Here is a 25151-nt window from a genome sequence, read left to right as displayed (position 1 = left end):
TAACATTATAAAATATCTCTCATTTAAATGATCTCTTTTTCTTACAAGAAAGATTAAACTATAATGAATTCATAATTTCTCTGTAAAATATCTTTATATTTACATCACCACCTTTTTCCACATAATATGTTTATTCAATTAACCGTAGTAAGAGGATTTTTGATAGCAAACACCTGTTGTTTTGTTAACAAAACATAACTCACAGTGACTTCTCAATTCAGACATTGTGACCTACAATTATTTTTTTCGAGCAGTCTTCAAACATAATATGCGTTTTCTCACATTTAAGAAAAACGTATTGTAATATTTAAACTAATGTTATAGATAGGTATCTATATTAAAATTTTTCAAAGAAAAATAATGAACAATCAACTTTATTGAGACGATAGCAAATGTATATTTACAAAAAGTTTCAATCTTCTAATTAAACTATAGCACCCTGAAAGAAAAAGAAGTATAAAACAAACTGGTATATTTATTGCAATCGTCAGTGCAAGTATAGTCAACCAACCATCACTGCTAATGGAAGAATCAGTCCCACGACCACAGCTGCAATGGAAGCAATTTTATATCTATGCCTTCTTGCATTTACATTCATATAGGCCTCGAATCTATGCAAGCCATTGACGTCATAGTTCATCTTATGATACTGCTTCAACTGACTTACAAACCCTGGATTCGGATTAATAAACTTTCTCCTCTGTCGTACAAAATTGTACGCCTGTTCAAAGCTAAGGCTATACTTCTGCATGATATACGCAATCACTAACGTCGCCGATCGTGATACTCCGAAATGGCAGTGAACAAGGACGTTGCCCTTTTGCAGTCCTTCCTCAATAAAAGCATTGGCCATTGGGAAGTAGGGTAGGAGATTGGTTTGAGGAGTGTCGTTGGCCCTAATGTACAGCGTGCAGATGTTGGAATCAACGAAAGTTGATTTCGGTAGCCGGCGGGCTTCAACCGTGAGGACGTGGGTGATGTTAAGCTGTCGAAGTACATTTCGGTCCGCGGCCGCTCTGGCATTGCTCAAGTAGAGGCCAGGAATGATCAGGCTGTAGCAGGATTGGGTGCAGAGGTCTATCTTATTGTACAACGCCTTTCTGGACCAGTGTTTGAGGCCTGTAAAAGCAACCACGGGGTTTGGTATAGTTATGGTGAGGAGGGTAACGAGTAACGCACTCCTGAACATCACAGTCAGCAGACCTCTGACACTTATCATAACAATTGTTTCGTTCACATGATAAAATTTTTTTGGATTTTTTTTTATATTTTTTAATTAATGTTTACTTTGGATTTTGACGTGACATTAATGGTTAGATTGTGGCGTTTGAAAGGTTTGAAGTTGTTTTATTCTTTGTCTGCATCTTGTCTATGTTATTCTTTATGAATCTTCTTTAAAGCGTTTTTTATCGAGAAGGATATAATTATTGTAGTTGATAAAATATTGTATTAAAAAGCTGTACCAGGCTGTACCATTTATGGGACACAATATGTAAAGGAGTTACTAATTCTTGAGAACAAGGTCATTTCCAGTAGATATCTAGAATAGGTTTTACTTAATATCTAAGTTTATATTTTATCCAAAACATAGCTGTATTTTAGTAAAATGCTAACACAAACATGTGCTACAGATAAATCTACGAAAAAGTTTATAAACTGAGTAATTTCGCTAGCAAAACAAATAATTTCCCGAAGTATGGTTAGATTTGACCCAAATATCACAATTAGGTCGACCGCTTATATCCAAGACGACATTGAGTGAATCTTTGCCAGCTTGGAGAAAATTCTTGAATGCAAAAGGTGAGTGTACAATATCGTGTGTTAAATAAGCGAACCTTGGGTTCGAGTGTGACTGAGGTAGATATATATCGAGAAAAGATCTTTCGTTGTTAGAGAGAAGGAGATATTTTAAACATAGTTACTATCATTGGATATACATTAACAATTATGGTACTAATACAGGATTAATATCATTTCATGGGTTGAAGCGATATATTTTTCAACCTATTTATATTAAACAAATACTTACCTTTTAAAAAATCATAAAAATCGGTCAAGCTGTTTTCAAGGTGTTTCGTCACAAAACTGGAGCTATATTATTCATAACATTAACACTTGGAGAGACAAAACATAATCTAATTTTGATCCATTTTAAATTACTTATTATTGCAATGATATTGTCCCAAATTAAAGCGATTTTATTTTTGTACATCGAGACAGTTATTTGTGTTACTTTTATAATTATTTACGGAGATATCACATAGACACCTTCGTCCTACAATCCTACATAGACATTCATGGATTAAAAATATTATGTTCTATACTTGTAGATTATTCAATTTTTATTAAGCAATATTTTATTATTCTATCTTATTGTGATATTGTTATGACTAGTATTTAATTCATTCGGTTACCACCTGTTCTTTAAATTTTATTTGTCTCCAATTTAATTTTATATCTAACTGTCTTAGATCTGGTATTTAAAAAGCTTTCTTTTTATCTGAGTCTCAAGATTGTATTGTGTCATTAAAATCTTAAAACATTTTTATATAGATAAAATAATTTAAAGTTTATGTTAGTTCTTTCTCGATCAAAATGCAACATCATTTCTAGTGTTCATTATGAAGTTTTTAAATATAGAGATTTTTATTTACTTTTTATTGAAATTTGATAGATTTAGTTCTTTACAATTTTCTCTGGATAATATAAATATGTTCAATAAACAAAAGTAAAACTAGGTGACTATATCATGTTGTTTCATTTATTATGTGGTTAAAAGTCACAAGTCTATTTTCGATAAAAACTTGTGTTTTTTAAACAACGTGAAAATTATATGATCAATGTAATATTGTGTGAAAAAAGCAAATATACAAGAAGAAACTGCTTTTATTACCAATCGTGAATGACTTTTCCGTCCTGTAGCTTTGGAAAGAAAAGTTAGATTATGACGTAATAGTGTTCCGCAGGAAGCTCGAAAAAGCTCTAAAATAAAGCTTCGGAAACAAGATATCAATAATCTGTACCATAAGATTTTGAATTATTATATAAAAAAGAATTGTAATAATATTATCAAGTTTATCACATTCCATTGGCTTTTGCACGCCTCATAAGCGAAGCGTTGAGGTGGGTACTACTGTCACTTCGCGCAAAACATCTGATTTTTCAAACTTAAAATGTCTTTATGTATCATACATTGCACTTGTAAGATAATACATACACACACATATTAAGAAAAAAACACTATTTTTAACGTTCATGATATTTTTGATGTCATTTTTGTTATTTAAACTAGTTAAAAAACAGTTTAAAAAAGTTCTGTCTTGGACGTCCGTGTGTCTGTATGTGCGGATCCTTTTTCTTGTTAACACGATAGCGACCGAAATACTTTACTAATCGAGTCTTTTTTTTTCTCTTACGCTTGAGTATGCTCAGGAATAGAACCCTTTCATTTTTCAGGGTCTGATTCGATGTGGTTTAATTGTTATTAAATAAACAAAAATAATAATTAATAAATATTTATTAAAAAAAAATTATGAGGCGTGCACTTTTGGATATTCCAAATTATTTTTAAATACCCAAGATGTAGAGCAAAATTAATTTCTTTTAAGTATATTCCTCATCATTTTTATTGTAACCTACACAATTGATATTTGTTATTATTGTATTGAGTGTTGATATTTGTTATTATTAAACTCATATAACCTTGAGAAATGATAAAATCTAAGATAATATACTTAAGCTGTCCAAACGAACGTTTTGGACAGTTTGACTGCTGAAAAAAGTCAAATGTATTCTTTCTTTCAAATTCGGTCCTTGATCAGTTTCTTCGAATTTCAATTCCTAAATTCGATTTCCAAGCAAAACCTACGGAACTTCGATGCGAGTATCAAGAACACACTTGTCCAGTTTTTATTATTCATTTTATTGAGCGTCTGCTGGCAACATATTCAAAAATAATCGCGTCTATTTTAAATTCATGCGTGACGTACGTTCGGTATGCGAACGAATAATGATATTTTTGCTTTATCGTCTACGGTGTTTCTTCAATTACTTATTACTCGAAAATACTGTAAATTTCAAGGAAATGTTTTTTGATTTGTCATTATAAATTAAGAATTTATTGGTATTGCATCGATTTTTGGTTATCTTTTTGAATACGAGACTTGTATCTCTACGGTGTATCTACGGACTATATCTAATTCATTACATTAATAAATAATTTGGAAAATCCAAAAGTGCACGCCTCATAATTTTTTTTTAATAAATATTTATTAATTATTATTTTTGTTTATTTAATAACAATTAAACCACATCGAATCAGACCCTGAAAAATGAAAGGGTTCTATTCCTGAGCATACTCAAGCGTAAGAAAAAAAAAAAGACTCGATTAGTAAAGTATTTCGGTCGCTATCGTGTTAACAAGAAAAAGGATCCGCACATACAGACACACGGACGTCCAAGACAGAACTTTTTTAAACTGTTTTTTAACTAGTTTAAATAACAAAAATGACATCAAAAATATCATGAACGTTAAAAATAGTGTTTTTTCTTAATATGTGTGTGTATGTATTATCTTACAAGTGCAATGTATGATACATAAAGACATTTTAAGTTTGAAAAATCAGATGTTTTGCGCGAAGTGACAGTAGTACCCACCTCAACGCTTCGCTTATGAGGCGTGCAATATTATATTAAATAAACTGACTGTTTAGGTACCTACTTATAGTTATAATGAGCTTGTTTTAAGGCAAGGAATATTTAATTTTTATCGTGTAAAGATTGCTAAAGTAGGTACAATTCTACTTTTTACTGAACTCATCCCCACTTTTCTATAACACATAATTTCATGAATGAGGAGGAAAAGGAAGAAGAAAAATTATGTCTTTATTGACGTCGTAGATAAAAGTGTTTAATTGATTGTCAGAATTTCTCAAGTCTTTGAATGATGAACTATGGACATAGCTTTTGTTCCCATAAACTTTCGTGAAAATAGAGTTAGAATTAATTTATTTTGATTACATATTTTATTTACTTTGAGTAGGAATTTATTTATTTATTTATATACAACCATTCCTACCATTACAGTTACCCAATGCGATAGGGAGGTCAAATTTACAATACAATTTGTTCATTAATACAAAAAAAATATAACATTAATTAAGATTATAATATACAACCGCTACAATTATGTTTGATACTCTAGTGACTAGTCAAATATTATAATGATTAATACATACAAAGCTGAATAATACATATTTTTTAACAATGTCACAAATTTAAAACATTTTCAATTAAAAGTTAAAAACTAAATTTAATACAAAAACGCAATATTAGTATAAAATAACAGTATCACTACATTGATTTAAATACACTTTATATACAGTTTTAGCACGTTTTAGATAATGTCCAATAATTGAAAACATTACATTCCAAAATAAAATTCATTTTCACATCCAATATTAAAATAATAATAATAAAACAATAAAAATACATCAATTTAAATAAAGCCACTTCTCGACAATTTAAATAAGTTGTAATATCTAACACTGATATGTTAGATTTTAGGACTAGGAGTAAGCAATCAAATTTAAAATAATCTTTGTCAATTCACTCAAATTATTTGAAAAAATGTCCGACTTATTGTGCACCTCATTGACAACATGGAAAGCCTTTGTCAAAGGGGCTCTAGACAGTAAATTAGTTCTGGCCTGGGGAACAAGTAAAAGTGGCGGGCTTCGACGTTTCCATACATATGCGTCCGGTACACAGAAACTAATGCTTCGTAAATCTTGCGGGTTCTGGTCTTTGCCCCGTAGTATACGTATCAGTATCAGTGCAAGTTGGCACTCCCTTCGCACTTTTAAATCATAATATCCTACCATTCCGAGAACAAAAAGAGTAGGATACTGCAAAGGATAAAATGGGTACACTGCGTAAAGTTTCATGTATAAATATCTTAAAAAATTATTTTGAATTCGCTCCAACATACGAATATTTTTGTTCATACGGAGCCCATACAACTGAACCATATTCAAGATGGCTTCTTACCAGTGCATTATATAGTGATTTGATAGTTCCGATATCGCTAAATTCCCGTGATTGTCGCAATATAAAACCTAGGTTCCTATAAGCCTTTTTGCAAATGTTTACAATATGATCAGAGAAAGTTAAATCAGAGTTGAAGTATATCCCTAGATCACGTATTTGAGAGACTCGCTCTATGAAACTCGACTCAATATTATATTGATGAAGTAGCGGTGTTCGAGTGCGAGTGAAACTCATTACGTAGCATTTAGTTGTATTAAAATAAAGTTTATTGCTTTGACCCCATTGAACAATTCTATTAATGTCATTCTGTAAAAGTTTACAATCCATAAAGTTTTTCACATTCATGAATAATTTTAAGTCATCCGCAAATAGTAAGCAGGTCCCGTGTTTAATCACTTCCGGTAAATCATTAATCATTAATAAGAATCCAAGAGGTCCTAAATTACTTCCCTGGCTCACGCCTGACCTAGTGTAATATGGTTCTGATAGAAAGCCTTTGTAATCTACATATTGTTGCCGATCTCTCATGTAATTCACAAAGAATTCTAATAACTTAGGGGTGTACCCAACTTCAGCAAATTTTTTTAAGAGGATGTCATTATCGACTGTGTCGAACGCCTTTCGAAAATCAAAATATGCAACATCCACCTGGCCTCCAGCATCCACCGCCGGGATCAAATGAGTCATGAAACTTAGGAGGTTTGTGGCAGTGCTGCACGCTGGCCGGAACCCATGTTGCTCGTCCGAAAGCATTGGTCTGATTTGCTGCTGTATTCGACTATGGAGGGCGGATTAAAATCTAAATACTTACTCGCGAAGATTATTCATTAAAAAGAAAAACAGCAGGGTAAAACAAAAACACAAAAAATACTCAATTAAAAATTTATTTTCATTAAAATATTGTTTAAGCTTAATGTGTTCTTTACAAACAGTAAAAACAATAATTTATTACAAAATACGTCATTAATTCTATTACAATTATTTGTGCGTTATTCAATACTTGCACTAAACTAAATAAATCTAATAATCTCAATACAAATAAAAACTAAGAGATTCAACTTTCTAAATTGACAATATTGCTTTAAAATTACTTAAAAATAGCTTAACAGTAATGTTTTAAAAAAGTATTTGTACATAATAATCTCAAGGCACTTACAATAAAAAGGCACCAGAATCGAAGTTAAAAAAAAGACCTATTTACAATTTTACAAAATGCTAAATGGAAGACGTAAATACAAATTTATATACAACCTGTGCGTGTCTTTTACATATTATGTACTTATATTTCTAATAATAATTAATCAGTCTATATACTTATTAACAACCTTTGATGCACCATGGAAACAATGTATATGAAAACTAGCTGTGCCCCGCGGTTTCACCCGCATTGCTCCGCTCCCGTTGGTCTAAGAGGGATATAATATAGCCTATAACCTTCCTCGATAAATGAGCTATCTAACACTGAAAGAATTTTTCAAATCGGACCAGTAGTTTCTGAAATTAACGCGTTCAAACAAACAAACAAACTCTTCAGCTTTATAATATTAGTATAAATTACAGTTATGTATGAAATATTTTACTTTTTGGACACAAAATTTCTTATAAACATCGTTTATTTTCTAAATAATTACAACCACTGGGAATTATATTTCAATTGTAATTCGTAAGAGAAAAAAAAATAACATTCTAAATGTACTTTTCAATTGTACAAAATTGAATATTTATAGAAATAGAAACTTGTGCTAGGACGCCGCTAAATACGAAATAGATTCATCAATAAAATAAAATGTCATCATTTTCTAAAACATTTAGAAGAAATTAATAAAAATTGAACATTTATGAAAAGTAAACTTAAAAAAGTTTAAGCTTACTTGATAATTATACGTAGTATTTATTTATAGTGTACAAAAGCGTATAAAACATTTAAAACTGTAATGTAATCGCTTAATATAAAGGCGGAAAATTTATTCAAAGACTTAACTAGCACCATGACATTTTCAGACTACAATATTGCTAGATGTAAAAATTGTAAAAAAATTTATTAACTGCATTCAAAACATAACTATACATATTATTTATTTCATAAACTATTGTATCATTTGTAAATATTGATTTTCTTCGTAAAACGAAGATAACGAAGTTTGTAAGTCGTTTACAACCATGTTATCCCCGCCTTGTAAAGGATGTGTACTGCTGGACACCATTTCAGAACTTTTCCAATTTTCACAATTTTCCACATATTCTAATGTCCTTTGATACGTGTCCTGTCGCATGCTGTTCTGTTTTTTCCTGTTATTTGACGCGTCTATTTGAGATTGAGATATATCCCACACTTGGACGTCACTCGGTTGGTTCTGGCTTCTCAAACTATTCATACTACAGTCTGTTTGGTCGTTCTTCATTTGGTTCATGGACCTCATCCCGTTGACAGGTTTTTGACTGCCTGTCGACATGTTTATGGAATTCTGCATAGATTTCTGCATCTGCTTGTTGTATTGGTTGTATTCCCATTGGTTTCGTGGGTAGAATTGGTTGTACTGGTTATTTTTAGGGGGTGGTGGACCCATGACGTTGTTGACTGAATTGTAGGGAGGTGGTTGGGCGTATTGCACATTTTGGGGGTATTGCATGTTCTGCTGTGGACATTGGTTCTCGCAGTAACTATTCATAGCGCCTCTACTCATGTTCCCGCTGTTATCTACGCTCATCATAGATGATCTGGACATTTGCATTGGATGCATCTGATTGCTCTGGTGAACGTAATTCTGGGGATAGTTCATGTTGTATTGGATCTGTGACTGTGGTATAGGCATTTGTTGCATTTGGTTCTGGTTAAATTGTTGCATCATTGGATATTGCATGTTCTGCTGTGGTATTTGGTTTTGCATCGGGTATGCCTGGTTAAAGTTCTGGTTTGGATACTGTTTGGGAACGTTGTTGTAGTTTTTGTTCGGCATCTTGCAGTTTTGCCTCTGATTGTTGTAAGGTGGTGCCATTTGTGGAGTATTTGCGTTCATATTCATCATTACGTTTTGGTTCTGGTTCTGTGGAGACGGCATGTTCATAGTCATGTTAGTCATGTTTTGAATCATGGGACTCGTTATAGGGCTTTGAAGTCCTGGGTGCATGGGACTCGGCATGCCGTGGCTCATGGGACTCGCCATGTTCATCATGGGACTGTTTAGATTTTGCGACATCGGACTGCCGATGTTATTGTGGCGGGGACTCATCACCATTTGATTCGGCATTTGGGGACTCATTAAACTCTGCATGCTTTGCGGACTCATAGCGTTGTGTTGTGGCGACATGACGCTCATGACGCTCTGGGGACTCATCACATTGTACGCACTGGGAGGACTCATAATGTTGGGCATGTTGTGGGGACTCATCACACTCTGTGGACTCATCGTACTGTGAGGTAGACTTTGCGGACTTAACATGCCGTGCGGGAGATTCGTACTCATAGTTGTTTGAACGTTTGTTTTTGTTACTGCTGTCTGCTTTTGAGGTAAGGGATTGTTCATTCGCATCCTATTGGATTGTTCCGTTTGATTCGCAGTCATGGATTGCAATGATTGTAAGGGATTACTCGGTATCGAAGCTTGACTCGCTGGTGGTCTATTAGAATTAAACTCTTTCTCACAATTCTCGTTAACAACTTCAGGTATAACTTGTTCCTGCAACGGCGGGTTCTTATCGTCCGGCGTTTTAGCTAAAAGAGAGCCGCTGTTACCCGACATACTAACATCTAAAGACCTTAAATCGACTTGTATATCACTTATGTTGAGATCACTACCTATGGCACCTAGGTTTTTGAGTAGAGAATCGTCGCTTGTGGCTACATCGCTTATTTTGTCAGAGGAATTGTTTGTGTTCTGAATGTCTGTGGGTATGTTCTCTTTGGTTGCACTGTCTTCTTCCTTGTCTTCCTTGGAGTCGGTGTTAGCTGGTGCCGTGTCGGTGCCCAATATGGATTGGTTAAGATATTGCATCATTTCGTCTGGTATCACCAGCTTGTTTTCCACCATTTCTCCTTCAGCAACCTGTTGATACAAAATAAAGGATTTAATAATGTTTCATTGCTTATATATTTGGTTTATTATCAAATGCAGTTATTAATTATTAACTAATAATAGAAATTGACGTTGATCAATTGTTCGTTCTTTGTAAAAAATGTTTAAATTTATATTATACTAGCTTTCAGTCCGCGGCTTCGCCCGCGTTTACAAAGAAAAACCCGCATGGTTCCCGTTCCCTTGGGATTTCCGGGATAAAACCTATCCTATGTGTGAATCCAAGTTACCATCTACATATATGAGTGCTAAATTTTATTGCAATCTGTTCAGTAGTATTTGCGTGAAAGAGTAACAAACACACACACACACACATCCTCATAAACTTTCGCACTTATAGTATTAGTAGGAAGGATGCATCATTAAATATTAAAAATTTTAATTTAAAATCTACTTTCTGATCATGAGTAATTTAGAATTTTTAATAGGTATTTTTTTGTTTATTTTTTTTTCATGATAGTTCTTAAGATTTCTAAATGTATTATAGACCTTAAAAAATATATTTACCTGTTCCAGGTTAACCTCTTGGTTGGGATGGTGAACTTGTGCAGTGGTGATCACCACAGTGGAGTTAGAGCGGGACTCCTTGTAGTTGACGGCGTCCTGGTCTTCCTCTGTCTTGAACGGGAATGGAACATCACCCTGGGAAAAAAAAATAATAAATATATTTTTAATTTAGAAGAAGTTCTGCCAAACAGAAAGTTCAGGGAGTTCGAAAGTAAAAAATGACAGTTCTAAGATTGTACAATAATTATTACATTTAATAACCTTTTTTTTAAATTTTGGATCTTGATCCTGGAATTCTCGATATTTTGAACTCAGTATTTTTTGGAACCGACTTTTATTTTTTAAACTTGGTGTACATCTATTACCATATTATCTGCTTATTCTAGTATTTATTTTAACATCGTCTTATAATAGCATAACTAATATTATCTGGGTATATCCATATTTTATTTTCTTTGATATCTGACTAGATCTAGTTTTAATCACACATAAATTAATATTTTCTATTACCTATTATTTAAAATTTACAATGCTATATTTTGATATATGCGTTGTGTGTGTTGGAATAAATGGTTTCTTTCTTCTTTCTAATAGATAATCTACTAACCACATCATCATTACTGCAAGGGTACGGTTGGTACTGCTGGTCGCTCAGGTTGGACTGTTCTGAGAGTCTTCTGGCTTCTTCTTTAACTTGCACGTTGGGGTCCAGCTCTAGGGCTAATTCTTCTGCCCTTACTTCTGTGCAGGTTACTCCGCGGAGGAGAACAGCCTGGTAAATAATTATAGTATAATACTAAAATATATAAGATAGCTATTGGCTTTCCGCCTTATCTTGAACGTAAAACCACTTCTTCGATGAAATTTATTTAAAACAACGTTCTAACATACACTTATTCTGTTCATAGAATTGTATAATTTGTGCCTGTTGTTCATTTGTGTAACTTGGCATAATTGAACAATAAAATAATTTTTTTGAAAGTTGTCACTCACGTGGATCTACTACAGATTGCAAAAAATCAACCCGTGCTTAATAAAATAATTTAACAGACATAGCACGTTAAAATTAAATGTATATTTACCTGATTTCCTTGCGAGGTTCTGACTGCCTGTACTGCGGCGAGAGCTGATGATGGAGGCGGCGCGTATCCGACACACGATACTTGACTAGATCTGCGAAAATATTAATTATTGTCAAATTAACAAACAATTTAAAAGAAAATCTAAAAAAAGCGTGTATGCTGAGCACACGTGTCAGAAGTGAAACTTCTTAAGCAAGATTCAAAGATGCTAAAATCGTTGCCTTATTTCATGAAGTGACGATATTGCCAAGATGCGACCTTGAAATTTTACTCTCAACGCGCTTAAAGAAGTTTCACTTCAAAAACAATTCAGTTGTTTCAACAAGTTCTTTAAATTGGCAGATTATAACAGCTAATAATATAAAAATGTAAATATTGACAAAGGCAAATTAAATTTGATTTTTATTTTGTTTTAATTCGTTTAACTGTCTGATCTTTTTGAAGTAGTAAGAAGTTAAGAAGACCATTTTAAAGAAAAAACATGACGGTATTGCTGAAAATAGTGAAAATGACTGGTAATGCTGATAAAAATAATAAAGATATAGAACATGATAATTATAATAATGATAATGTACCGAATTACCGAACTGGCAAGTCACCGTCTGCCATTATTTTCAATTTTTAATATTGAAAAGGCAGACGTCCATAGTCCCCATAGAACCAATATACCAGTCCATCTAACACCCCCTTCCATAACCCAGTTTTGTTCATTTCTATTTTTCTGCAATAGTCCTACATTGGCTGCGGACTGCCCAGGGCTGTATCTCTATAGTGCAGTCATGGGCAGGCTGCGGCTGGTGTCCCACAACACATTAAATTCTCTAAAGGGCCTCTGCGTGTTTGACCTGTGTCCCCACGTAAGCCTCCCAAAGGACCGGGTACCTTCCTTCTGGTGGTACCCGTGTATTATGGAGAGAGACATGATAATGTTAATAACATACCTGCGGCTGCTATCAGGCGAGAGCTGATCATACACAGCGGGAGGCGGTCTGCCCGCACCCACCGCGCCTGACACTACGGACGCTTGGCTGCTCTTGCGGGAGATGTCGGATGATCTACAAACATAAATGTTGGTTACTAGCTTTCCACCCGCAGCTTCGCCCGCGCAGTCAAAGAAAAACCCGCATAGTTCCCGTTCCCGTGGGATTTCCGGGATAAAACCTATACTATTTCCCGGGATAAAAAGTAGCCTATGTCCTTTCTCGGATATCAAAATATCTCTATACCAAATTTCATGCAAATTGGTTCAGTAGTTAAGGCGTGATTGAGTAACAGACAGACAGAGTTACTTTCGCATTTATAATATTAGTATGGATTTTGATGATCTAGGAGTTAGTTTAAATTTTGGGCGAGTTACTGATTAAACTGAACGTATAAATAGTATTAACACAGGCTATACGAACACTATTTGCAGGCTACACAAAGAGAATACTGGATATTCTTTAGATGACAAATAAAACTTTCAATTATCAGGATAGAAATTACTTTCGGTCATGCAATTATAAAGATGCTTATGTTCACGTAAAATACGATTAAATCAGAGAAAATTAACGAAGAGAATTAATAAAAACAAGATTAAAATAAACCTCAATACATTACCTAGCACTATACAGGCTGCTACCAGAAGATATTCCAGAATCTCGCCTCGTATTGGGAAGTCCAGTTTTCAATTCTACCGCCACGTTCGTGCTACCGATCTCCGTTCTACCAGGCACACCGCCTCCTGGAAACAAATTAATAATATCATGGACTAATAGAATCTAAAGAGGACTGATGATTGTCATACTTAGTGTTGCCGCTCGATAGTCCACTATCGATAGTCTATCGATTAACTATCGATAGTTGGGGAAAAGCAATAGTATCGATAGCACTATCGATACTATCGATAGTGTCGATACTATCGATAGTATCGATAGTCCTATAAGCGTAAATACTATCGACACATAGCAATACCATCGATAGTATCGATACTATCGAAGCTCAATATCGAACGAACTATCGATACTATCGATAGTGTCGATACTATCGAAGCTCAATATCGAACGAACTATCGATACTATCGATAGTGTCGATACTATCGATAATATCGTCCCATCGATAGTGACCTTTTTCTCGATAGTATTGCTTTATCAATAATATTATAGTGGATGACAGAGAACTAGATGTTAGAACTAGATGTCTCTTTATTACAACGATTAAACCAAATACTAGTCTTAACTTTTAAACTGAGTCATAATATGGGTCGGTGGCACTGACTGACCCATTATACCAAGAAATCGTGAACAATAAATACTATTGCACAATTTACTACTATCGATAGCTCAAAACTATCGATAGTATCAGTACTATCGATAGTATCGATTGTAGTTGCAATATTCAGTAGCAATAGTATCGATACTATCGACAGTATCGATAGTATAGCAACTATGTGCAATCAATACTATCGATTTTATCGATACTATTGCAGTTCATCAATAGTATTCCATGATTAACGCTATCGATAGTATCGATAATATCGATACTATCGATAGTGCTATCGATATTCTGACTTATTTTCAAGGTCAACTATCGATAGTCAAACTATCGATAGTTCGGCAACACTAGTCATACTAGAGATCGTACCCCGTAATTTCAGCTTATTGCTAGATGGCGCTCTCATTTGAGCTTATTATTTAATTTGCAGTTTTAAAAGCGCCACCTAGTGACCAATTTTAGAACTAAGGAAACAGCAAACTATCGATTTTCAATTATTACATCTAGAGGGCGTTGTTTTAAAAACTCCGGTGTTTTTGAATTATTATTTTAGTTTTTAGGGAGCATCTAAGGAAGTGAGTGCCTCTATTACGATTTCGACACCCACTACAAACATTCGACATAGTGATCAGAGTAGTGTATATAATATAATTATATTATATATATTCTTTATTTTCTGTTAAAAAAATGTCTATATCTTTTTTCTTCTTAAGTATTCCCTTGTAAACAGTATTATTTATATGACCATAAAATACGGGAAAAGAAAAAAAAATGTGGATGTACAGCGATGATTTGAACCAGCATCTATCGATTTTAAAGTACGAGACTCAGTCAACACAGCTACAGGCACTTATACGTCTAACATTGAAATTTATGCTCTAATTGTTCGAGTATTTCTTTGATAAATAGTAAATACAGTTCATAGCAACGCGGTGGTGGAGCATCTTAAGGAAGTGAGTACCTTTAATAAGATTTCGACACCCACTACAAACATTCAACATAGTGATCAGAGTAGTGTATATTATATATATTCTTTATTTTCTGTTAAAAAAAATGTCTTTTCTTTTTTCTTCTTAAGTATTCTCTTGTAAACAGTATTATTTATATGACCCTTAAAATACGGGAAAAGAAAAAAAAATGTGGATGAACAGCGATGATTTGAACCAGCATCTATCGATTTTAAAGTACGAGACTCAGTCAACACAGCTACCGGCACTTATACGTTTTACATTGAAAGGAGATTGCCCAAGTGACTACTTTTAGAAACGATTAAAGTTATTATGTAAATAAGCCGCAGTTCACGACAATAAAAATAAAACAATAGTTTTATTCAACGCTTCAAAAAAATACTTTATCGAGTTTATACTAACGATGAACGTTAAGTTTTACATTTATTACATAGGTAATATTTTAATTTACAAGACAAATGTGAAAAGTAAATCGTAATAAACATTATAATTCAAAATAAATAACGTCGAACAATGCGTCGAACACATTCATTCAACTATGACATATGACGCAGGACGCTTGCAAGAGAGATAGATATAATGTGTCAAAACAGAAACTTTTACTTTTATTTCTATTTATTCGGTATAATTACGACTTAATAGTGATAAATATGATCATTATAAATACAAATAGGAATTAACAATATCACGAACACGTGACACAACTAGTATTTTACCGATTCCATACGTGGTCATACATGTTTCAAAAGAATAACTTTTACTATTATTTCAATTTATCCGGTATAATTAAGACTTAATATTGATACATATGATCATTATAAATACAAATAGGAATTAACAATATCACGAATACGTGGCACAACTAAAATTTTACCGATACCACCCGTGGTCATTCTCCTTTATGCTCTAATTGTTCGAGTATTTCTTTATTTCTTTTTAAGCGCATAACTTGAGAACGGATTAACCGATTTCGTTAATTCTTTTTTTATAATATTCCTTGAAGTTCGAGGATGGTTCTTATGTAGAGAAAACGTGAATATGTACCACGGGCGAAGCCGGGGCGGACTGCTAGTCTTATATATAAAAATGAATCGCAAAATGTGTTGGTAAGCGCATAACTCGAGAACGGCTGAACCGATTTCGATAATTCTTTTTTTATTATATTCCTTGAAGTACGAGGATGGTTTTTATGTAGAGTAAACGTAAATATGTACCACGGGCGAAGCCGGGGCGGACCGCTAGTAATATAAATTATTTAAATTCTTTATTTTCTGTTAAAAAAAATGTCTATATCTTTTTTCTTCTTAATTATTCCCTTGTAAACAGTATTATTTATATGACCATAAAATACGGGAAAGGAAAAAAAAAAAAGATGTACGGCAATGATTTGAACCAGCATCTATCGGTTTTTAAGTACGAGACTCATCAATACAGCTACGGGCACCTATACATCTTACGTAGAAATTTATGCTCTAATTGTTCGAGTAATTCTTTGACAAAAACAGTTCATAGCAACGTGGTCCATGGTCTTAGATCATTAAGTAATGGATGGAGTACGCTGGCAAATGTTCTAACTAAACTTTCTGCTGATTTTGGTGCGGGGAAGGTAACTCACACTATTGAAACACAATCACACATTCACAAAAATAATTTGTGTCACGAAAGTCGTAAAAATTTATGACCTTTTAAGCGACGAGTTTTTAAATTCAACTCTATCCCTAAGTTCATAAAGATTAAATTTGTATTTCATTCCAAGTTGTCTCGTGGGGAGTGCGGTTCAATATCGCGTTCTAAATTCAACTTTATAACTTAGATCATAAAGATTAAATTTGTATTTCTTTAATGCCTCAGCCCCCGGAATCACAGACACAATAGAAAATCTATTGTGTCGTGGCCCGTGGGCCGTGGTCCGATCGGGCCGCTCGGTGGTCAAGGGGCTAAAAGATAGACTCGTAAGGAATGCGGTTCATTATCGGGTTTTAAATTCAACTTTATCTCTTAGTTCATAAAGATTAAATTTGTATATTTTCTTTCCATGATAGTCTCGTGGGGCCGCATCAATGATCGAGTAAACGACTCGATTATTTGTCTTGATCATATCGCTAAACGATACATCGACGATTATTAGAAATTGCATTTAATTAGAAATGTACGTTAAAAAAATATACACAAATGAAAGGTTATTCCATCTTTTTTAATATTCGACATGTTTGAATTGCTTCTGCAAGGCTTGACAGTGCAAAACGGCATTTTTAGCGGAGCACTCGCAGACGTCCTTTTGATGTTTTAGCCTAGGAAAACGCAGAGTGTTTGTAATCGATTACGCAAGTAGTTTTTATGAAAGCATAAGATTTTTCGATTCGAATAATCTTATACCTCGACAAAAGGGGAAACACCTGCGAGCTTAGATCATTAAGTAATGGATAACACACGCAGGCGTTTCCCCTTTTGCCGAGGTATAAGATTATTCGAATCGAAAAATCTTATGCTTTCATAAAAACTACTTGCGTAATCGATTACGAACACTCTGCGTATTCGTAAAACATCGAAAGGACGTCTGCGAGTGCTCCGCTAAAAATGCCGTTTTGCACTGTCAAGTCTTGCAGAAGCAATTCAAACATGTTGAATATTAAAAAAGATGGAATAACCTTTCATTTGTGTATATTTTTTTATTTTTTTAACGTACATTTCTAATTAAATGCAATTTCTAATAATCGTCGATGTATCGTTTAGCGATATGATCAAGACAAATAATCGAGTCATGTGTATACTCGATCATTGATGCGGCCTCACGAGACTATCATGGAAAGAAAATATACAAATTTAATCTTTATGAACTAAGCGATAAAGTTGAATTTAGAACGCGATATTGAACCGCACTCCCCACGAGACTATAAAGTGATGTAGCGAGACTATCTTGAAGAGAAAATATACAAATTTAATCTTTATGAACTAAGCGATAAAGTTGAATTTAGAACGCGATATTGAACCGCACTCCCCACGAGACTATAAAGTGATGTAGCGAGACTATCTTGAAGAGAAATTCAAATTTAATCTTTATGAACTTAGTGATAGAGTTGAATTTAAAAACTCGTCGCTTAAAAGGTCGTTAATTTTTACGACTTTCTTAGTGACGGACTGCTTTTAACTTGAACGTCGATAAAAAAATATTTTTCTAAGTATAATTTGAAATGAGATGAGAATTAATCTTTATTATATTAAAATTTTACACAACTGCATAAAAAGGAGTATAATGTTTATTTTGTAAGTCTTGTATATATTTATTAAAATTTACGCTCGGTTACTTTTAACTGGCAGAACATTTTAATGGTACGGAACCCTTCGTGCGCGAGTCCGACTCGCATTTAGCCGTTTTTTTTGTAATGTTAATCTTGTAATTATTCTATTATATAATCTATACTAATATTATAAAGCTGAAGAGTTTGTTTGTTTGTTTGTTTGTTTGAACGCGCTATTCTCGGGGACTACTGGTCCGATTTGAAAAATTCTTTCGGTGTTAGATAGCCCATTTATCGAGGAAGGTATATATCATCACGCTACGACCAACAGGAGTGGAGCCACGGGGGTGAAACCGCGCGGAGCAGCTACTTTATTTATATGTATGTACGAATATTGCGTATATTTCAGATTTACAAAAAATCCTGCTTTAAGGCTAAGGTGGATTGAATGCTGTGGGAGAAAATCAGAATGGACACCTCGGTACAGAAATAATAAAAATTTCTAGACCGATATTTATTTTATTGAATATAATATGTGATGTGTTGAATAAATACATATTCAAATACAAATAAAATGGCGTTTTATTGTTTTTTCGTATGCATATAATAATGATGAAAACGTTACAAATGACCTGTGTAGTATTTTTATGAATATAATATTAATGTTATTTCTAATTTCAACAAAATTATTATTTTTGTAATATCGATATGGTTACATCCCTTTAGAGCGATTGTATTATTACGTATATGTATAGAGATTTTTCTGTGTAATCGATGTATGTGTGCAAAAACATGCTAGTCTGTCCATTTTGTAATAGTTTGAGTTTGTAAAGACACAAATTATTTTTGTGAATGTGTGATAGTGTTTCAAAGTGTGAGTTACCCTCCCCGCACCAATACCGGCAGAAAGTTTAGTTAGAACATTTGCCAGCGTGCTCCATCCATTACTTAATGATCTAAGCCTGCGAGTGTTATCGATTACCATCCATGGTGGTCACGAAGTCACTCTCGAACAGCGATGAACGAAGTGACAAAAATAGGCGGTCCATCCTAAGGAGCGCTGGTGCAGTGAACTCCCATAAATAATTATAATAAAGTTGTGCTCATTCATTTAACAATTAATATATCTTTAATTTTAAATTAAATTTATCGTATACCTAAACTCCAATACGAATATCAAATGCCTAAATACGGAATCCAATAAGAGGTTAAGAGAAATTTTCAGTCCTTCGCGAAACAAAAGATCACGTAAACATAGCGCAATCCATTTTATAGATCATCTTCATACTTGATAGTATTATTTTTTTATATTTTTATTGAAATTGATTCCAGAAGATAACTTTAAAAATTCATTTTGTTACTTTTATTAGTGATCCATTGAAATGTTACATTTTTTAGCCCTAACCTTGCATTTTTTAGAGGACGCAATTTTGTTTTTTTGATGTGTAGGGGGGGTCAGTGTGAAGCTAAAACCAAGTTTGTGGGGTCGCCACCCTTGTCCCACGGCCGCCATCTTGAAAATAGCGGTTGAAATGGTATTTACGATATATCTCTTAAACTATTTAACTGATAAAAAATATCGTTAACATTATTTGTTGCAAATCGAAATATTCCAATTATTTGTAACTAGCGGTCCGCCCCGGCTTCGCCCGTGGTACATATTTATTTATTTATTTATTACACTTTATTGTAATACAATCACTTAAAAATAGGAAACAATAAAAAGAAAATATGGTACAAGAAAGATGTAGTACAATCGGCGGCCTTATCACTAAGCAGTGATCTCTGCCAGGCAACCAAACGGTAAAAAAGCGAAATATTTAGTAAATAGAATTTTGGAAATAAAATTAGAATTTAACTATAAACATGAAAATAAAAAAAAAAGTAACTATGATACTTACACAAAAAGTACATTATATTATGCACATATAAATAACTATACATACATGTATAATAACTATACTATAAATAACCTTACATAATATATATACAATATATGTATTATAATAGAAAAATAAATAAATAATTAATGATAATACATACATAAAACTACATAAAGTATAAAAAATATATTCTATAATACTAATAAATGTAAATACATATAATAAATATACTATTCCGAATTAAAGGCTGATAAAAAGAAATGTTTCCGAACAAGGTTTTTAAATGAGGGTAAAGAGGGAGCAAGTCTTATCTTTAGTGGTAAGGAGTTCCATAGCTTAACAGCAGTGGCAGTAAAGGAATCACCAAAGAAGTGTGTGTGTCGAGATGGGGTACACAAAATAAGTCTGTCAACGGATCGTAGAGAGTAGTTTTCACAGTGTAGAAATGAAAAGTTATTCTTAAGGTAGGAAGGAGTGATGGGATCGAAAAGGATACGGTATAATAATTGAAGGTAATGGAGATTACGTCGCATGCGAATGGGGAGCCACTTGAGACGTCTACGATTTACGTTTTCTCTACATAAAAACCATCCTCGTACTTCAAGGAATATAATAAAAAAAGAATTATCGAAATCGGTTCAGCCGTTCTCGAGTTATGCGCTTACCAACACATTTTGCGATTCATTTTTATATATAAAGATTTAAGATATTACTTTGTTCTCATGCTTTGAGTTAAAATTGTACCGTAAAATAGCGTTTTTTGTTAAAAATCTGTAATAGCACCCTTATTGTGGTGCTTTTTTTTTGTAATGAATTTACTACGCTACTTTATTTTCTTTGTTTTAGACTTTAGTTCAATACTTAATTAAACACCCATACAATTTTGTCACGAGTCGCCTCTGGTCAAACTAACCGTTATTAGTGTTACGTTTACTCAAAATACAAAAATGAAGAAAGTATTATTTTACGCTTATTAAATCTTTAAAACTAAAACAAAATGATGTGGAGGTAGGGAGGTGGATTTCCTCAATCGAAAAAGGGAAAGACTAGTCTACTCGACCGGCCGGCCGTAAAGGCCCCGATTATTAATGGCGGAAAGTTGTATATATGCTCTGTAACGAAAACATTTCGCTTGCGCGATTCAGAGCAAAAAATAACATTTAAATAAAAATATTTTTTTGCGTATTATATTTTACGTATTATATTTTACGTTATAGTTTACGTTTTTTGCGTATTATATTTTACGTCAAGATACTATTTGGCACATTGATTTTTTTTGTAGCGACATCTCTTAGCTTCATTAAACCGACTTAATGCTCTAAGGCGACATCTAGTTCTTAAACGTATAAAAAAGCTTATAAAAATGCCAAATGCTACTGTGAGTGACATCTATCGACAAAATTGGGAACTGAGAAACGAGTTACGTTTTTTACTATGGCGATTGTAAGTCTTCTTGAGTGTATTAGTCTATGATAATATGTAAGATTTTTAAGATTAAATATGAAATTTCATTGTAATCGGTTCAGTAGTATTTGCGTGAAAGAGAAACAAACACACACATCCTCACAGACTTTTGCATTTTTAATATTAGTAATCCTACTAATTTCAGGATATAAAGCCGTATACTTATAGTGTATACTCACCGACGTCGGGCTGCAGCGGCACGAAGCGCGCCAACGGCAGCTTGTGCAAGCGCGGCGCATGTGCGGCGTGTGCGGCGTGTGCGGCGTGTGCGGCGTGTGCGCGGGGGGAGCCGATAGCCACCATAGCGCGCAGCATTAGAGGGAGTTGCCCTACTTCCCCTACTACTTCGCCTTCCACCTGGAATACGATTAGTCTGGTTACAGCAATGACGGACTATAGCTACAACGTCAACATCGTCAAATAAAAAGCTATTAAAAAGTCATTGAAATTAACATATTACTTTTTGACATTTTTGTTCAAAATCTGTCGTGTCACTGAAAACTCTGCCTGATACCCGTTTAGGCAGAGTTTCTAGACAATTATTGAATGTGATTTTCTAAGTTTTATTTCTGCTGCATTTAGTAAATAATTATTACTTGTGCAATTAATTGAAACAATCAAAAACTATCAATATCAAAATATTTATAACTAGCTTTCCGCCTGCGGCTTCGCCCGCGTTTTCAAAGAAAAACCCGCATAGTTCCCGTTCCCGTGGGATTTCCTGGATAAAACCTAGCCTACATTACTCTTGGATAATTTAGCTTTCGAATGGTGAAAGAATTTTTAAAATCGGTCCAGTAGTTTATGAGCCTATTTATTACAATCAAACAAACAAACAAAGTTTTCCTCTTCATAATATTATAGTGTAGATGAAACAGCTTACCTCTCCATCTAGCCTAAAGTAAGGGACGCCATTTTCATCGCTAAAGCCTCCAAGACCAGAACCACCGAAGTCCAATTCACCCCCACATTGCGCTGATAGCTGGAAGATAAAATCAATTTTTTCATGAAGATCATAGAAAAGTGCACTTAATTTTTCAAAAATATTAATGTAAATGATTCATCGGTTAATTGGGTTACTGTATTTCGGTTAATTAAGTTCCTGTATTGAGATATTGTAGTTCGATTAAAAGAGATAATATAGTTCGGTTAATTGAGATAATATAGTTCGATTAAGTGAAATAATGTAGTTCGATTAATTGAGATACTCTAGTTCGATTAATTGAGATAATGTAGTTCGATTAATTGAGATGGCTATGCTACATAAAAAACCCTACCTGATGAGCCGGAGTATGCAGCCCCAAGGGTAGTGGAGATGCTGGACTCTCGCTCTTGACAGACGCGGAAGAGGTGTGCCGCACCCCCAGGGGAGCTCCCCCCTCCTCTGAACGGGGGGAAGATCCAGCTCCCCCACCACCGGATTCTGCGGAGTCATCGCCGCGGTTGCAACCTGGACAAAATGTTTTATGGTTATATTTTTACACGTATTGCTAAATTCTGGTATTTTTTATTATTTACGGATGCCATTTATTTGTCAGAATTGGAAGAAATAGTAGACGAAGTTTTATGCAGATCATTGCTGTAAATTGACATATAAATACGTATGATAATAAGTATTTCTTTCTAGAATAGATATTTAACAACATATTTTAAAGAGAAAAGCCATTATAACCAATTTTATATTGCTCACAGACAAAATACGATTAGTTATGTAATTGTAGAAATACCTGATTGAATACTTTCAACAGATTGTACAAATAGAAAAATTATAACTTACCCTTATGCTTTTTACTGGCATAAAACTCGGCTCCATGGACTGTCTTCACGTGTTTTCTAAGTGATGAGGGGTCGGTGTACCTTTTTGTACAACCAGGCGCTTTACAGACATATGGTTTCTGAAATTAAAATTGAAGAAAATATTTAAAAAAAAGACGTGTGGCACTCGGGGACTGCCGCGGTAAAGCTATTGCATGCTATGCCTTCAAGCCACACCTCCACGCCCGTCGGAGTGGGGAGCGTGAGGTTTTTTCGTTACGGAATTTCTGGATTCGGTCCCCGCGCTCAAGGCCCGCGATAGAAGCTATGCCATAGTCATTATCATCATCAACCGGTATTCTTTCCTACGATTGGTTCATAGAAATATGATCGGTAAATACTAGCGGTCCGCCCCGGCTTCGCACGTGGTACATGTTTACGTTTTCTCTCCATAATAACCATACTCGTACTTCAAGGCATATTATAAAAAAATAATTAACGAAATCGGTTCAGCCGTTCTCGAGTTATGCGCTTACCATAAGTAAAATATTTGTTTTTAGTAGAATTTTGCAGTGAAGAAGCTATTTACTTCAAAAACCTTATTTCTTCATAATTTAATCAGATATCTTACCTCATTACTATGCGTTCTATTTTGATGTTTAGCTCTATCACTCGCATTGGAAAAGGCTTTCGCGCATCCGGGATACTCGCAAGTGTAAGGCTTTTCCCCGGTGTGGCTCCGTAAGTGAGTCTTTAAGTTTTCTAACCGCGAGTAGGCTTTGCAGCAACCTTCGAACTGAAATAATAAGAATTATATGATGATTATACTTATTTATATGTTCTGCAAGAGACATTTTTAGAGGAATTGAACCCAGTACAAATTTATTCTATAGAAAAGTGTTAGCGATAGTGTTTTGGTAGTGGACAAAACTATAAATATAATATGGTGATCTAGAATTTTCAAAGTGGTGTGAAATATAAATTTATTACTCAGTTTAGAATCTATATCATACCCTGATACACCAAACCGAAGTTTGTCAATGCAAGTAGTATTATTTTACTTGTAATCATATCCTGAGTATAGTTGTTATATAAATTATGTTTCACATATGAATAAAAGAAGAGAGAGGAAGATATTTCATATTACTTTTGAGCCATAATGCCTTTATCTGCCACCCTTTTTACTTTTCTTCTTAGTTAGTTGTAAATATTATAATTAACTAGCTGCGCTTCGCGGTTTCACCCGCGTGTGTCCGCTCCTGTTGGTCTTAGCGTAATGATATAATATAGCCTTCCTCGATAATATTATCTATCATTGAAAGAATTTTTCAAATCGGCACAGTAGTTCCTGAGACGGCGTTCAAATAAACAAACAGTTCAGCTTTATAATATTAGTATAGATAAGATATTCTACTCACTGTACACTTATGCGGTTTCTCCCCAGTATGTCTCCTCATATGCACGACCAGCATGTACTGAGCTTTGAACGGTTTCTCATCTCTAGAGCATCCAACCCAGCGGCAGACGAACGCCTTCTTACTGGCGTGGATGTGGTCTGTGTTTATGTGCTTTACTAGATCGTCCTGGGTTGGGAACTCTAGTTTGCAGTCCACCTGGAATATGGTTAAGGATTCTTTGTAATTCAAATTGTGGAGAAGTCTTACAGGGTCCGTTAATATTGTGAAAGATTTGGATAAACAAAATTCCCGTTACGACAGAAAAATGACCTTCCTATATGAGGCTAAATTATTCGGTCAGTTAAGAGCTAGTTCAAATTATAAAGAACTAGAGGTCCGCCCCGGCTTCGCCCGTGGTACATATTATTTCGCAATAAAAGGTAGCCTATGTCCTTTCTCGGGTATCAAAATATCTCCATACC

General features: G+C 34.1%; 2 protein-coding genes across 4 annotated transcripts in view; both read right to left on the bottom strand.

Annotated features, from left to right (window-relative positions):
• Nucleotides 1–502: 502 nt before the first annotated feature.
• Nucleotides 503–1219, bottom strand: LOC149477784 (uncharacterized). Its single transcript, XM_089710089.1, has one exon. It carries the CDS (start codon nucleotides 1217–1219, stop codon nucleotides 503–505), a length of 717 nt encoding a protein of 238 aa, XP_089566215.1.
• A 5725-nt stretch (nucleotides 1220–6944) lies between these two features.
• The window catches only part of ci (transcriptional activator cubitus interruptus), a 107133-nt gene continuing 88926 nt past the window's right edge, over nucleotides 6945–25151 (bottom strand). For 2 of the 3 annotated variants that reach the window (XM_089710324.1, XM_089710327.1), the window contains 12 exons: nucleotides 24691–24885; nucleotides 23904–24068; nucleotides 23295–23412; nucleotides 22795–22967; nucleotides 22401–22499; nucleotides 21697–21874; nucleotides 13310–13433; nucleotides 12652–12765; nucleotides 11711–11801; nucleotides 11236–11400; nucleotides 10629–10763; nucleotides 6945–10091 (listed from right to left, as the gene is read on the bottom strand). In XM_089710324.1, the coding sequence (XP_089566450.1) occupies nucleotides 8136–10091; nucleotides 10629–10763; nucleotides 11236–11400; nucleotides 11711–11801; nucleotides 12652–12765; nucleotides 13310–13433; nucleotides 21697–21874; nucleotides 22401–22499; nucleotides 22795–22967; nucleotides 23295–23412; nucleotides 23904–24068; nucleotides 24691–24885 (3513 nt within the window). In that variant the 3' untranslated portion in view covers nucleotides 6945–8135. The remainder of the gene's footprint in view (nucleotides 10092–10628; nucleotides 10764–11235; nucleotides 11401–11710; nucleotides 11802–12651; nucleotides 12766–13309; nucleotides 13434–21696; nucleotides 21875–22400; nucleotides 22500–22794; nucleotides 22968–23294; nucleotides 23413–23903; nucleotides 24069–24690; nucleotides 24886–25151) is intronic. The other variant, XM_089710326.1, reaches the window with a different exon arrangement.

Source organism: Colias philodice, chromosome 24, assembly GCF_061535455.1.
Source record: "Colias philodice isolate Cphi_HAF_F1 chromosome 24, ilColPhil1 Martin Lab GWU primary, whole genome shotgun sequence".
NCBI classification, from domain to species: domain Eukaryota; kingdom Metazoa; phylum Arthropoda; class Insecta; order Lepidoptera; family Pieridae; genus Colias; species Colias philodice.
This window is presented reverse-complemented; position numbering and strand designations above follow the sequence as displayed.